The following is a 16,944-nucleotide window of genomic DNA, read 5'->3' as shown; positions in this document are numbered from 1 at the left end:
ATGGGGAAGATCTGGGAGGTACAGGGAAAAGAAGAATATGATCAAAATATATTGCATAGGGAAAAATAAAAACATTTTTTAAATTCACCAGTTTTATAACTTAAAGATCATAGCAGTAAGATTTTAGAATAACATATCTTGAAACCAAGGTAATTGCTACTGTATGCAGAAGAGAAAAAAGTCTAGTAACTTTACACTTACACTGCCACATTTTTTCTAAAGGTATATTCATCCAACTCGTCATCTGAGCTGCTATCGGTGGCATCGGAATCCAAACCCTCTTCGACATGAGACAACAGCCCTGTAGCAGACAGTGCAAATCTTTGGATTTCTGCAGCTGTACACTGAGAAAAGCCATTGTTTGTATCATCCCAAAACTTATTCTCTGAAGCCAATATGTTGACTTCTGGCTTAATTTCAGTGTGTTCAAGTAAACTATTACCCAAAACAGTTGTGGGTTCATGAAAGATCTTCATTGTGGGCAGCTGATGTTTCATAGAAAATTTCATCTGTTGACCATAGTGCTTAACAACATGCTTTGCCAGGAGCAACTGCAAGTGTTTCTGAGTTCTTCTAGCCTGGCTAAGTAAAATTTTCTGTTTACTCACACAATGAAGTAAGCGAGCATTCACTTCCTCCTCTTTTTCAGCAGCTGAGGAACTAATAGGCACATCTGAGTGACTAGGTCCAATTTTCTTTTGAGTACATTGCAATAAACCCTTTTTAATCTTTGTATCGGTGAATTTACCCAAAAGTGCATTCTTTTGGTACCATTTACAGTTTTGCAGATGTATTTTATCTACGTTCGTGTCTTTGGTGAGATTTGAATCCAAAACGAATTGTATGTCTTTCACGCACTGGCTCGTGGTATCTGAGAGCTCCTTCTTGACAAACTCCTTCTCGGAGTGAGAACGGCAGATCTTAGTGAGCTGAAGGCTACTGCCATTGCACAGTACATTTTTCAGCTTACAGCAGTTGGACTCTGTTACTTTCTTTTGGTTATAATTCTCATTATATTTATTTAGTGTTGAATTAGAACTCATTAAAAGAACAGTCTGAAAATGTTTTGAAGCCTGAGGGGAGGCAAAGTGTTTTAAATTCACAAAATTACTATTTAGAGGAGGTTCAGGGGTCGGAAAGCCCAGCATCTGAGGGAAAGCGTCTCCTCCTTTGAGCTTTTCATCTACAGCTCTTGGACTTTCCATGCACAGCATCTTGTCGGATTCCATGGTGCCTGGCAAAGAGGAAACGCAGATACCCTTTGTTGTTGCCTCCTTCAGAGCTGGGGTCATGGCGAATCCTGGAGATAATTACTTGAAGCCTAAAATTACATAAAAACAAATACATGATCAAATGTCTAGGGAGAAAAAGCTTGATGCTTACACTTTTGCCAAGGGCAACTTTTATTTTTTTGATGTTTCTGATTAAAATGAGCATGGCACCAAAGATTTCCTTTATCTCTCAGCTTCCCACATTATCTCAATAACAAAGAACTTGTTATTCCTTACTCTGATATGAGCCTAATATTCACAATTCTAATTAAAATCGCACATTACTAGACCGGGGATACAGCTCGGTGGCACAGTAGCTGTGGAGCACATGTGAGATCCGGGCTCCATCTACAGCAGCACCAAGAAACATGCATTTGCTCACTGTCACAGTAAGGGTTTAGCAACAAAGACACGTGGCTGAAAGTACATCTCACAATCATATCATTGACAATGTTCAGTGAAAGCCAATAGAACTTACAACTTTGAATCCCTTAATCGTACTTGAAAATGTAATTCAATCTCACAACTGCAAAAATATCTTTATGAAACAAAATAATTTTGTCTAAAATGGAAGTTTCATTTGGAATTTATTTTTCAATTTGAACAGTAAGAACTACAAGTAAAATATGCTAAATAAAAATATGCTAAATAATCTTTTAATAAGTACACCTAAGTGAACACAAACCACCTGAATTCATAATTGTTAAAAAATAATGAGAACTTGCCTAATCTGAGACATGTATTTTTCCTGAATATGTATCTGCAATATTTTTCTATCTCACAAATACAGTTATTAATTATCATTGTGGAATATATTCCTACCTAGTAAATAATAAAACCATGCCACATGATCAGTATAGATTAATTCCAAAGTTAAACAAATTCCAAAAGAAAAGGATGAAGCCCTACCTCCTGACATATAAAAAAAAAAAAAAAAAGGCAATCTAGTACCACTAAGACTTACCAACAGGAGACCTGGGTGTGGTGCTGCAGAGGCAGGCAGACCTCTGAGTTCAAGGCCAGCCTGGTCTACAGAGTGAGATCCAGAACACTCAGGCTACACAGAGAAACCCTATCTCAAAAAACCAAAAAGAAAAAAAGACCTTTGGTTTTGGTTTTGAGACAGGTTTCTCTGTCTTATCCTTGGTTGTCCTGGGCTCGCTTTGTAGGCCAGCCTGGCCTCGAACTCACAGAGATCAGCCTGACACTGCCTTACCAAGTGCTGGGATTACAGGCATGCGCCACCAAGTTCAGCTTCTATTTTAAGTTCTTAATGATACTTAATACACTGCAACTATTATACCCTATAATTCTTATCAACACACATGAAACCCTCTAATATATGCACACTCAGATGCTATCTGTACTTATATTTCCTTCATTTTTATTTTTCCCAAAACTAGCACAAATTATCAAGAAGAAGAAATGTTTTTTTAAAAAATATCTTTGTTTAAAAAAATCAGAACCAGGCCATGATGGCACGCTCCTGTAACCTCAGCACTCAGGAAGGCAGAGGCAAGTAGAGCTCTGTGAGTTCATGGCCAGATTGGTATACAAAGTGAGTCCAGGACAGGTAAGGATACACAGAAAAACTTTATCTTGAAAAAAATAGATAGATACATAGATAGATAAACAAATAGCCAAGCAGACAGTATCTACAACACATAAAAAGTGGTATTAACACCTAGGATATATAAAGAACTCCTTCAAATCATTTAAAGACACAGTAAAAAGATACTTAGGTGACAATGTCTAAATGGTCATTTATATATACTTGATCACAGTAGTAAGAAATGTAAATCAGCAAAGCAAAAGCCCAAGTTTCCAAACACTGAACTGACAAAAGATTGAAGTCTGAAATTTCACTCATGAGGAAATAAGAAAAAATTCCCACATCTACTAAGGCTACAAGTTGGTTGAATAACTTGTACATAAAATACAAAATATGCTTGTTACAGGTATATGAGCAATGCTTATAATGGCAAAACATTAATCCAAAACAACTTAGATATAAGTCACAACAAACGAGGAAAAAACAGTAAGACACAAATGAAAAGACTCTAAAACTAATGATGATAAGACCAAAAAAAGTGTAGGTACACACACACACACACACACGTTTTATATAACACAAACATACAAGCACACCTTGTATCTGGATGTCCATGCTTCTACTTAATAAAAAGTGAACTAGAAAAATACCTATCACACCTCTAACAGTAGTTGCATCTAGTTCCATGAAAGAGAAGAGTAATAATTTAAGAGGATTTTCAATTTCATTATAAATTTTATGACTTTGGAAAAAAGAATAAACACAAAACAAACAATGTTAATGGTTAACTAGACAATAAAGGTATAGATTTTTATATATGTATACTTTGTGTGTAGACAAACACACTTTATAATGTCTCAATGTAAAATGTATTTATAGTCTGCCTTCAAATTTGAATTATCCCAAAATTAATTCACTTTTGTGTAACTAAGCAAAGTCTGAATATAGACTCACATTCATCCTAAATTGTAAAGGAAAAATGAAAATAACAAGATTTTTGTTTGCAATTCACTCTGCTTTTAATGGAAACAGAATAATAATTACAGAATGTCAAGGAAGTGATGGAGAGAGCGCTCGGTGGTTACACCCACACTGGCTCTTGCAGAGGACTGCTCTGTGTTCTCAGCACCCACAATGGGTGAGTCACAACTGCCGGTAACTACAGCTCCAGGGGATAGGAAACCCTTCTTCTGGGCTTTTGGAGTACCCACCCACATGACACACAAACACACATACATATAAATAAGAAAAAAAATTTTTTTTAATTAGGGCAAAGAATCCTCCAGGATTTAAATGATTTAATTTGATGAACTGACATATATGTTATAATCTAGAAAGACCCACAATAGTATTTCTATCTCTTATCCCACTTACACTTCTCTCGAACATTTACACAAGATGCTATGGTTATAATCAAAGTGGCTTGCTACAAAGGCAGTAAGTAAAATATCATGAGACAGAAGAGTCCTGGGTAAAGATGAGGGAAACTACAAATAAGCAGAGTAAGAAGATATCTTTAAAAACAGAAAGAAAATCAATACAAATATTAAAATGGCTAAGGACCTTTTTGTAGGACACAACTGAGTCTTCAAAGAAGCCAGAAACTTTCATTTCACCTTTTATGGTAGAGAATGAACATAGAGAACCTCATAAGATTTGTTATACTAATAATAATTATTATTAGGGGTTATTAGACCCTAGTAATCATCTGTTGCATTAATACTGAATAATCTCTCCTCTTGAGTATGAACTAGACTGAGTAGTGTCAGCCCAGCAGAAGGAATAGACTATGTCTTCTGAGTCGGAAGAGACTGAGTCTGCCATCTACTGTCTTTCTCCTAAGGAAAGAAGCTGGGTGCCAGTCTGTGAGCAGGAATGGCCATACGGCAGAGATGTGGCCCCACAGGAAGCTTGGGAGTCACCTGGGAAGCAGCTTCTTCCCCATCCAGTGACTGCGACGTGACTAGAACAGAGGGAGACTCACGAGGGCCAAGACAGAGCAACTGGAGAAGAATGTGCTGGTAAGTAAAGGGTTTCCACCCATCAACAGATCTACCTTTTACGTTGGTTTACCTCAGGGTTTACAATATAATCATATCTTGTAACTACATTTGCCTTGAGGACTTTAGATTGTAGTCTCGGGAAGGGAAAGCCCAGCCGTACCACAAGCCCTACTTAAAATTTCTTCTGTGTATTATTCTCAATATATCCTTACTTGAAAAAAAAAAAAAAAAAAAAAAAAACTAAGCAGAACTAAGTCTCTGTAATGTGTAATCAAAAGAAACTCATGGAAATATTTATCTCTTTTAAGTAAAAAAGGTTGACATGTTCATTATGGTTTTAGTATAATATATAAGCAGATTTATTTCAATCATTTAAATTTTATACACATACATCATGTGTAATTGCTTTTATATTTCCCAACTGAAAACAATTCTAAAATACCACTTTTGCCTACTTCTGTATTATGTAATGTATATTACATTACATTACATTATAATTACTATCTCTTACAAGCTCTAGTAATGCTTCAGCTGCTACTTTTCTAACTATTATATGAAAAAAACCAAAAACCAAAAAACAATGTGACCAGGCAGCTGACTATATGCGCAGTTGGCCCTCTACTGGGAATTAAATCTAAAGTTATCATTGTCATGGCCTACAATGTTCCACATCATCAAGTCTCTATTTTGTCTTCTACACTTTTCTCCATGGATTAATACACTCTAGAACTCCTAGACTTCGTTTTAGTCTTGAAAACCAACAAGTGAAGTACTTGCTGTTTTTAAGTATGAAACAGTTCTGATGAGATGAATAACCAACGTTCTTCATTTCTCCGAGCTAAGGTCACCTCATTAAAACCCTGCCTGACCAGTATGTTTAAAACAGCTTTGTTCATTCTCTCTGGGGCTGCTTTACTGTTTTCCAAATGGTCCTAGCACTATCAGACATTTTTATATTCTGGGAAGGAATACAGTTTAAGGGCAGGTTTTGTTTACAGATTTATTTCATGTTATGTGTATGGGGCTTTGCCTGCATTGTATAACTGTGTACCAGATGTATGTTGGCAGAAGAGGATGTTGGATCCCCTGTCAGCTGCCTGGTGGGTCCTGGGAATTGAACCTGGGTCCTCTGGAAGAACCGTGAATGCTATTAATCGCCAGGCCATCACTCTAGGCCCTAAGGGCAAGTTTTAGTCTACTCTAAACTCCCAACACTAGAACGCTGTTTGGGCAGTGTACTTGTTATGTACTTATTAATAGGCTCCAGGGCTAGTGGCTCATCCCTGTGTAGCAGAACCTTGCCTTGAATCCCTGACAAGCCGCCTCTCTGACTGACCATCCTGTGCTCCAGCCTAACTACAAGGATTGCACGGACACACTGCCATAATCACTGCAGATCATCAAAACACATTTTCAAACGTTTCAGGATTCATGTAGTTATAACTAGTAAAAATACATATTTACTTCTATTTTAACAATGATTGTACAATTCTAGCAATATAAAAATGGGATACTATAACTGAACCAAATATGGCTTATTTCATGAACTTTTTTTTTTATCACTAAAATTCACCCTACCAAAAAAAAATGTTAAATGGAATCTCATATAGTAAAAGCATTTCACAGAATGTACAATCCATTTATAAGAAAAAAAGAACTCAAGAAATTTAGAGGAAATAAATTCCTTAACCCAGCAAAATCACAAAAGCCTACAGTTGATATCAGAATTGACAGTGCAGGAGGAATTCTCTTGCCCTAAGACTGGGAAGGAAGCACAGTATTCTCCTTGTTCATTTTCAGTGTCATACTAGAGAATCTACTAGGTACACTGTGGCAGGAGGAGAAAGGCAAACATTAAAAATAAATCTCTCTATTAATACATCAGATGATTTCTCCTAACCAGCATTTAGTCAGGTTACGGACACAGTAAAAATACTAAATCACTTGTACTTCATAATCACAGATGTGGAAAGCCAGACCAGACATAGAACATTTGAGAACAGTAATAACTCTAATATTTCCTGTAATAGCCAATCTTGGTTGTCAACTTGACAAGCGCTGGGCACGCCTGTAAAGGGTCTTCTTGACGCCATCATTTGAGGTGGGAAGACTCAGCCTACATCTGGGCCACGCTTTCTGGCTGCATGGAAGGAAGTTTTCCTCTTTTACCTGCTTGCCCTTGTTCTGGCTGGAAGGTTCCTCTTTCCTGCTGATGCTGATTCCTTTCCTGGTATCAGAACCTACTTCTTCCTGATTCCAACACAGAGCGAACACCAGCTGAGACACCCAACCTTATGAACTGAACAACTACTGCATTCTTGGCTTTTCCACTGGAAGACAGTTGTTCAAATAGCCAGAGCGCAGCCTGTAAGCCACTCTAATAAATTCTGTATTTTTTTCAGTCTATTGGTTCCGTTCCTCTAGAGAACTCTAATATACCTCCCCAAAGAAAATTCTAAGAATGCCTCTAAGACTACATAGCAATATTAACATAGCTCCATTGTAAAGGTTGGTATACACCGGGCTCTGGGTTCCATTTCTAGTAACAACAAAACAAATCTGGCAAAATGTCCATGTTCCATACACTGAAAAACATCAAGCACAAAGACTATCCAGAAGACTCATGTACATGCAGTGCACTCTTGGGAGAGACCAGCAACACTGGGATGATCTGACTCTCCTCAGAGTGACTTGTAATTAAACATAACTCCAACCAAATATTGGAGAAGAATTTCTATTGACAAGTTGACTAAAATAGCCAAACATAATTCTAAAAAGCAACAAACTTAAAGGACTCACACTGGGTCCTGACATTTGGCTAAGAATAGTGCTGTACTGGCCCAGGATAAGTATACAGAAAAATGGAGAGAAAACAGATCAGCAATATGCCAGCACACACATGCACTATTCTGGGAAGAAAACAATTCAGTGTAGAGGAAAAATGAATCTCAACACATACCTCATACCATGTATGAAAATGATCAGACCCATCACAATGAGTAATGGGCCTACGCGTAAAAGCTAAAACTCTTAAAACATCTAGGATGGAAAAGAGGAAGAAAAAATGTAATATTTATTACTGAAGTTTTTAAGACACCAAAATATTCATAAGAAAAAAATGATTAATTGAACTTTCCCAAAATTAAGTACCAAATACAACAACCTTTTTATTTTGGCTTATTTTTATGAGATATAGTTTTACTATGTAGCTCTGACTGGCCTGAAACCCTGTAAGTTGACCAAGCGAGTCTCTAATTTACAGAGATATGCCTGCCTCTGCCATCTAAGTTCTAGGATTAAACACATGTCTCACCAAACACAGTCCAAAAAAGTAATATTTAAAACAGTAGTCTTTTTTTGTTTTGTTTTTCAAGACAGGGTTTCTCTGTGTAGCCTTGCCTGGACTCACTTTGCAGACCAGGCTGGCCTTGAACTCACAGTGATCGCCTGCCTCTGCCTCCCAAGTGCTGGGATTAAAGGCATGCACCACCACACCAGGCCCCTTAAGATAGTAGTCTTAAATCACTGAGTTTTCAGTCATTCATGTTAATTCTGAATTATGGCTTCAACCATTATATAGGTTTTAATTAATTCTTAGTTGACTATACCTCATTAGCACACAAAACAGATAACTGGATAAAGGCAAAACATACAAAAACTTATAATATTAAAAGCACACAATAGTGAACGATTCTGTAAATTTGGCTCAAATTCTTTCTTTAGTTCAACATAATCACAATTATTTCATAGGACTTCAATGTGTGTCCTGTACTTTGGAAGTCACCTTTAGAAAGACAGTAAGAAACTCTAACTACAAATTAAGTCATCTGTTTTTCATTGAGAATTTAACCACCAGCCACACCACAGACCTCTGTCATACTGAGTGCTTATGAATGATAGCTAGAAAACTTTAATTTAAAAAACTAAAATTAAAATACACAAATTGTGGACATAAATCAATTTGCTTTTTTAAAGGCTAAAAACAATCACTGAGTCATAAAATAACTGTCTCCCTTGAGTAGAAGCTAGAGTCTTTATTTCCATTTAATATATATTCAATCTAAAACTCAACAATTCATTTAAAACTTCCATAGGTTAACCATTTATAATACTGTGCTAAATACTAGAAAGATGTAGCACACATGCCAAGAATTCTACTCTCACAAAGTGTACATTTAGAGGAAAATGCTAGAGGGAGAGAGGAGGGTGAGATAATTTATTTTGAAAAATAAAGCACTTTTTAAAAAGCCAGATTCATGTGAAAGGTGGCTATAAAATAGGTGTTGATTTGACTGTATTTGAAGAGTTGGTCTACAGTCATTGGAACTATTTGGGAAGGATTAGAAGGTGTGGCCTTGTTGGAAGAGTTGTGTCACTGGGGGCAAGCTTTGAGGTTTCAGAAGCCTACTACATCCTCAATCTCCCTTTGTAGACCAGGCTAGCCTCGAACTCACATCAATCCACCTGCCTCTGCCTCCTGAGTGCTGGGATTAAAGGCATGCGCCACCACGGCCATCCCCATCCCCAGTGTCTCAATCTGTCTCTCTTGTGCTTGTGGACAGAGATGTGAACTCTCAACTACTGCTCCAGTGTCTCCTGCCTGCTGCCATGATCCTACTATGAAGGTCACAGACTCAAAGGCTCTGGAACCAAAATTCTTTTATAAGTTACTTTCACCATGGTCTCTAATACAGCAATATAAAAGTAATTAAGACAATGAGTAAATACAATATCCAATAACTGAAGGTTTTGTGTTTCTGACCATTAAAGTATAGAGCATATCTGTTTTGGGTTTGTTTTGTTTTGTTTTGTTTTTTAGTTTTTCGAGACAGGGTTTCTCTGTGTAGCCTTGGCTGTCCTGGACTCACTTTGTAGACCAGGCTGGCCTCGAACTCACAGTGATCCATCTGCCTCTGCCTCCTGCGTGCTGGGATTAAAGGAGTGCGCCACCACTGCCCAGCATATAAAGCATATTTATATTAGCAGCAAGGTAAATTTGGACGTGAGGATGAAAGTGGGACTCTCAAGGCTTCTCTTTTGGTGATATCTGATCTAAGATCTCAAACAATAAAAAGCTAGTAAGAAGATAGAATGTATGTCTTTCGCTCAAAAAAGATAACATAAAGCTTTGGGCAAGAATAAGTTTAGTGTGCTCGTGGGAAAAATAGCAACTAGATCTAGAACGTGATGACTACAGAAAGAACAAAGATACCAGAGCAGCAGATACAGCCGGACAATGGAACCTTATATTTAAACTGAAGCAGAATCATTAGAAATTTAAGTGAGAAAATAACTTGATTTGAGAGAGAGAGAGAGAGAGAGAGAGAGAGAGAGAGAGAGGCAGGCAGAAAGAGGGAGTGAGAGAAACAAAGGGAGGAGGAAACAAGCAAGCAAGCTTACTCCCTCTGGCTATCCTATAGAAAAACTTGGAAAGCAGAGGAACCAGAGAGTTGGTTACTGATTCAAAGCAAGCCAAATTGGTTGCCTGACTAGTGTGGTATTAATAAGAATGAGGAAATTTCAATTTAAATATGTTTCAAGGGTAGAGTCAACAAAATGTTTGATGATCAACATTGTAAGGTTTTAAAAGGGGAAAAAAAAAAAAAAAAGAACCAAAAATGAGCCTTGGTTTTCTAGCTTCAGCAAAGGCACGGTCAATAGTGATATTTTTGAAACAGGACAGATTGAGAACCAGTTTCTTCTTTTTCAAGCCCTGTTTGGGGCACACTATATTTAAGGTGTGCATGAGCCACCCAAGTGGAGTCAGCCAAACAAATCTAGAGTTCAAGGAAGAGGTCATAACCTGAGACAGGACTTGGAGAAGGCATGGCATATAAATAGTATTTAAAGCCAAGGGGCAGGACTTTACCTAGGGGGAGGGTGAAAACACGGAGCCAGGCCCAAGACTAGAGAGCTTGGCACTATTTGTGTGAAAGGAAGCAAGCTGCAGGAGAGGAATGGCCTCAAAGGAGAAAGAGATGTCACCATCAGTAAGAAACAACAAAACTGAGGAGCACAACCAAGACAAACAGTATTCAAAAGTGGATAATACTAGGTCAAATAAGAACAGGACAAATGGCTAGGAATATTTCTAAGAAATCTGTTGAAAAGTCTCCTGGACTTTGCTTTGGTTAACTATAAAGATGCACTGAGCTCCAGCATTCTATCTCACAGAACAGGAAATGCCAAACCCTAGCCCTTTCTTCTCATCCTGCCTCATCCCTAAGGTGCAGAATCACTAGAAGGCAGACCTCACCACCAGGCTATTCAGTGTCGTTATTAAACATTTTGTTAGAGTTCATTTTACACAGTACATTTTTCCAGATTTCAGTTTAAAAGCTTATAAGGCACTCTAAGAGGAAAAATAATGTAGCTTTAAAAGACGAGACCACCAGGTAAGGAACTTAAAGCAACCAGAATTAATTTTTTAAAAAATGGACAGTTAATCAGGGGGAAAAGCAAAACACAATAGATAAGTAATGCAAGTCCTAACAAAGAACCAAAAGGAAGTTCTACAGATCAAAAACACGGTGTCAGGGCCTCAGAGATAGCTCAGCAGGAAAAAGTGCTTGCCACCAAAACTGAAGGCCTGAGTTCAATACCCCAAGACCCACACGGTGAAACAAAAGCATTGACTCTTGCAAACTGTCCTCTTGCCTCCACCTGCTTTTTCTAGCTTGTGTGCAAGTGCATGTGTGTATACAAACACATCCACAATACACAGAGCTGCCTCAATGGACTAATTAGTAAATGTGATATGGCTGAACCAAGCTCTAAAATATAAGAGATGTATCAATAGAAAATTGCAAATTGAAAAAACAAACAAAAAGACTGAAGAAAAAAAGAAAAAAAAAGCCTAGTAGAACAAAAAAAATACAAATGTGGAACATTGTGGGATAACTACAGAAAGACATATATATATATACATATATATATAATAGAAATGATAAAAGAAAATAAACCACAGAAGTAATAAATCTAATATTTTCCTCTATATCAGACACCAAACCATATATTCAGGAAGCTCAGGGGAACAAATGTCAAATCAATTCATATAATTTATGTCCCTTAATAAACACTGTGTTCAAGTACTACATGAAATTATGTCACTTACTGTATGTTCACAACAAAATTTTAATTTATGTACTAAAATTTCTTATCACATTTGCATATGATTGTGGTGCAGAGTCTCAAACTCGATCTCACTTGTATTAGTGAAGTTCTCTGTGACTAAGCCCTTGATTTTAGAGACAGGTTCTTACATGTAGCACTGAATGGCCTCAAATTCATAGTCCTCCTGCATCAACCTGGCATAGTGTGCCTGGCCTTGTTTTTTTGTTTGTTTTGTTTTGTTTGGTTCCCCCCCGCCCAGCTTTTCAAGACAAGGTTTCTCCGTGTAGCTCTGTCTGAACTGGAACTCACTCTGTAGACCAGGCTGACCTCAAACTCACCGAGATCCTTCTGCCTCTGCCTCTGCCTCTCTCTCTGCCTCTCTCTGCCTCTGCCTCTGCCTCTGCCTCTGCCTCTGCCTCTGCCTCTGCCTCTGCCTCTGCCTCTGCCTCTGCCTCTGCCTCTGCCTCTGCCTCTGCCTCTGCCTCTGCCTCTGCCTCTGCCTCCTGAGTGCTGGGATTAAAAGTGTGAACCACCACCACCACCACCTGGCTTTTTTACTTAATAAAAATTTCCTAATGAGATTGTATATAATCTTTTTTTTAAAGATTTATGTATTGATTTATTGTATATGAGTGTTTTATCTGCAGAAGAGAGCATCAGATCTCATTATAGATGGTTGTGAGGCACATGGGGTTGCTGGGAATTGAACTCAGGACCTCTGGAAGAGCAGACAGCATTCTTAACCACTGAGCCATCTTTCCAGCCCCTGAGACTGTATGTAATCTTCATGTGTTTTTGAGGGGGCAGGGTTTGTCTGCTTTCTTTGTTTGTTTGTTTTTAACCACGTCCCTAATCTAGCAAGAGCCTCACTTCAGATGCTCAGGTCTGTGCAGTGAGGGATCACTGTGCTAAATAGTACAATGTAAGGTGTGCTATTCCTTAAATAACCAGGAAATCAACCGTTAACTACAAATTTCCAATCTACAAATTTATCTTAATCAAATATATGTATATTTTAAGCACCTACAGTAGTCTAAGCAATACAAAGAAGACAAATTCCAATCATTTTCTAAAAAGCATGTTGATCAGTCTATAACTGCACACATAATGGGAAGTGGAGATTTAATCCTAGGTAAATTAAAAATGTCTAACTACAAAAGTATTGCGTGCCATGATTCTAGACACCACTACTACTGCTAAGAGTTATTTGTTTTGAGTACACCCTTAGATACTCAAGTATAATGCAGCACTTTCTTTAAAAGTTTAGTCTAATGACCTCAAAGGGGGGAAATGTTTTGGAAAAACAATCTTTTCTAATCAAAGATACACACTAAAACATCAAGCCAATAAGATTTTTTTTATGTAAATACTACAAGCTTAAAAAATATCAGCAGTCTTTGAAAGCAGCTACGGTCTTGATTCTCAGCTAAGTCAAGAGTTCTTGATAATCTAAAAAACCAATTATATTTCATTTTTACAACAGGTTTTTTTTAGTTTACACTTCATCTTAAATTATTAAAAGATTCATTAGTACTTTGGCAGAGAGAAATTTTATGGTTTTATGAGTAGCATTAAAGTTTATCACAAGTATTATAAACAATCTGTCAAGTAAATAGCCTTTCAAGAACAATCCTTATTCAAATATACACTGTTCTTAAAGACACAGAAAGGCACAAAAGACTTCCTATAGGATGAGAAAAACTGTAACTTAGCCACTTTTTTCCTTCTTTTAGTGTACACTAATTTCATTATTATAAAACCATATTAATCTATTAAGAACAATTAACTGGATTATACTGTTATAACTGCTCAATATATTCTAAAATTTTAGTTTACAATTTAATCCAAAGGCCATTCATGAAGAATTAAGAGTTCAGTTATTCTGAAATTGTACTATTACAAATAGAAGGTTTTGCCTTGTCCACAGGACGTTTCATTCATTGCCTAAACTGTACTTTTAAGATTCATGGTGCATCTATGAGTCTAGCATTAACTAAATGTGATCTATTCCTTTGGAGATCTTAAAACACAGCAAAAACAGTTATGTTTCAAAACCTGCATTTACATAGTGGGATAAGTGCCAAGAAAATTACTACTGAGTTGGTTAAATCACTTAGCAATCAAATCTTTATAAGTTAATAACTTACATAATTCAAATGATTTTTGACATTTCCTGAAGATAACTACTTAAATACTATCTAGTCTTTCTACCTTCATACTTGAATTTGATAATCTAGGTAAGAACCACTGTTCCTCCTGGAAAAAAAAAAAAAAAAAGAATATTAAATCTGACTTCCTACCCCTTGTATTGTTTCATGGTTTTGTTTGTTTGGGGGGTTTTGGTTTGGTTTGGTTTGGTTTTTCAAGACAGAGTTTCTCTGTGTAGCCTTGGCTGTCCTGGACTCATTTTGTAGACCAGGTTGGCCTCATACTCACAGTGATCTGCCTGCCTCTGCCTCCTGAGTGCTGGGATTAAAGGCATGTGCCACACTACCGCCCGGCCACACTACCGCCCGGCCACACTACCGCCCGGCTGCTTCAGATTTTCTATGCTCTATATTCTAGAATGCATACAAACATTCCATACTGTCTTTGAGAAATATTCTCTCCAGTTTTACTCCTGAACTTTAGATTTAGATAAAGCCATTTTTGTTTTGTTTTGTTCTGGGTTTTGTTTTTGTTTGTTTGTTTTGTTTTTTTTCTGAGACAGGGTTTCTGTGTAGCCTTGGCTATCCTGGACTTAACTTTGTAGACTAGGCTGGCCTGGAATTCACAGAGATCCACCTACCTCTTGCCTGAGTGCTGAGATTACAGATGTGGGCCACCACGCCTGGCTAAAGCCTATTCTTACACTTGCAAAGTAAAAAGACACACATTCACCTATAAAAATTTAAAACAACCAACAGTAGTTGAAAGAAGAACCCAGAAGCAGGGCTAAATCTTATTTCCACATATACGACTTAAATATTTCATGAAGTCAACCCACGCTAATAAGGAAAAGTAACTAAGTGTGAGATATTCTCTTTTTGTCTTTACATTTACTTGGGGGGGGTTGCTATGGTAGAGGTCAGAGGACAATTAGTATAAATGGATGTTCTCTTGTTCCACTACAAGGGTTGCAAGGATCCAGCTCAGGTCATCAGACTTAATGGCAAGCACCACACCAAACAAAATGAGTCATTTCCCTGGCCCAAGCTGGACTTTTAAACATTACTAAAAACATAAGAGAATTCAAATTTTCTGGCTTGTTCTTATAAAGGTAAAATACAATACAAAACAAGAAACCACTAAGGAGAATGTGCTTGTATTGGTTGAATTTTTAATCTCTCACAACTAGGAACTAAGAGCTGGAAAGCTGGCTCAGAGCTTACAAGCACATCCTGCTCTTACCAAGGACCACCTATGTTCAACCCCAAGCCCAGGTAGACAGGCTCACAGCAACCTGTACATCCATCTCCAGGAGACCCAACACCTTCTTCTGGCATCCCCAGACACTGCACTCACATGCACAAACCCTCAGGCAGGCACTCAGATATACACACCGTTTTTATTTATTTTATTTATTTATTTATATTTGGTTTTTCCAGACAGGGTTTCTCTGTGTAGCCTTGGCTGTCCTGGACTCAATTTGTAGACCAGACTGGGCTAGAACTCACAGTAATCTGCCTGCCTCTGCCATGCGCCATCACACCAGGCTACACCCATTTTTTTGTAAAAAATATTTTAAAGTAAGAGAGAGAGAGAGAGAGAGAGAGAGAGAGAGAGAGAGAGAGAGAGAGAGAGAGAATATAAAAGCCATAAATACAAAATATAGCATATTTCCTGATTTCCTTATGCACTTTTAAGGGAACTCTCAGCTACAGCAAACTCTGCAGTTAATTGGCATGAGCTGAGTATGGTGAGCTCAGCACTTCGTAGTCTGTGGTGTTTATAAGCAAGAGCTTCTTCCACTTTGAAAACTATGCCTAAAAAGGAATTCTCTTTGAAGACTAAAGGAATTTAATTAAAGATAAAGCCACTTGGGTGGCCACACAACAGATCAAACAGCTCATACTTGGAGAACTGTTACTATTCCACTCTAAGTGCCTGACTCATAAGAATGCAAATGAAGCTTTTCCTGTGTATACAAGTTTGGATGCAGAAATTTACATTTAAAAGTGCATTATCACATGTTTGCTCAGTCTATCTGTTTTGGAAATGTAATGCCACACAGCTCAATTCGGATTGATGACATACTACCATGGACAGTTTTCTGGTTTTGTTTTTAACTACTAGAAACATAACTTAAGAATTATGGGTTTTATAGAGCTGAAAAAGAACCTGAAACATTGCCGAGTTCATGAATAATTTAAAATATTAGCAAATTTTCAATGTTATAAATAGCTGAATTTTTGTATCAATATAAAAACAAGTGGTTTTGAAAGTATATAAATAACATTTAGTATTAAAACTTTCCATTGTGGCCAAGCAAAATCCCAGCATGAAGGAGAAACAGAAAGATAAGCTGCAGGCTTGAACCCCTGTGTGACTTCCAGCTGACTCAGGCCTCACAGTGACAGCCTGTCCTTAAAAGACAAAATGGAACATTCAAGAGAAAATGGGGGGAAATTTAGAAAACTACATAGATTCTCTTTCTAAATATAACATACTAAAATTATTGAAGATTATATTTGTGAGTTATTTTGTATACTTTTCTACTATAGTACTGTAATGAAGTAAATAAGAACAGACATGTACCACATTAATCATGAACTGGTTGCTAATTTTTACCACTGTCATTCGCACCACAAAGCAGCCTCATTCTCTGCTGTAACAATTTGATAAACCAGACCAACACCAACCTTAAATTCAGTTCTAAGCTAAAGGAAGCAGCTTTCTGCTCCTTCAACTAACAACTAATACAGTAAAGACAAACTGAAAGGGAAATGCACAAGAAATATCTAAACCCGTGAGAGACATCATGAAAACTCTAAGAATGCCTTCCTGAGAATAAACTTTATGACAG

General features: G+C 37.3%; 1 protein-coding gene across 1 annotated transcript in view; it reads right to left on the bottom strand.

Moving 5' to 3' along the window:
• Positions 1–16,944, bottom strand: part of Kansl1l (KAT8 regulatory NSL complex subunit 1 like) — an 88,482-nt gene that overhangs the window by 68,505 nt on the left and 3,033 nt on the right. The window contains exon 2 of the mRNA XM_051154161.1: positions 202–1,321. Coding sequence (XP_051010118.1) covers positions 202–1,292 — 1,091 coding nt within the window. The 5' untranslated portion in view covers positions 1,293–1,321. The remainder of the gene's footprint in view (positions 1–201; positions 1,322–16,944) is intronic.

This window comes from Acomys russatus, chromosome 12 (genome assembly GCF_903995435.1).
Source record: "Acomys russatus chromosome 12, mAcoRus1.1, whole genome shotgun sequence".
Lineage (NCBI taxonomy): Eukaryota > Metazoa > Chordata > Mammalia > Rodentia > Muridae > Acomys > Acomys russatus.
The sequence above is the reverse complement of the archived record's forward strand: the minus strand, read 5'-3'. Positions and strand labels throughout refer to the sequence as shown.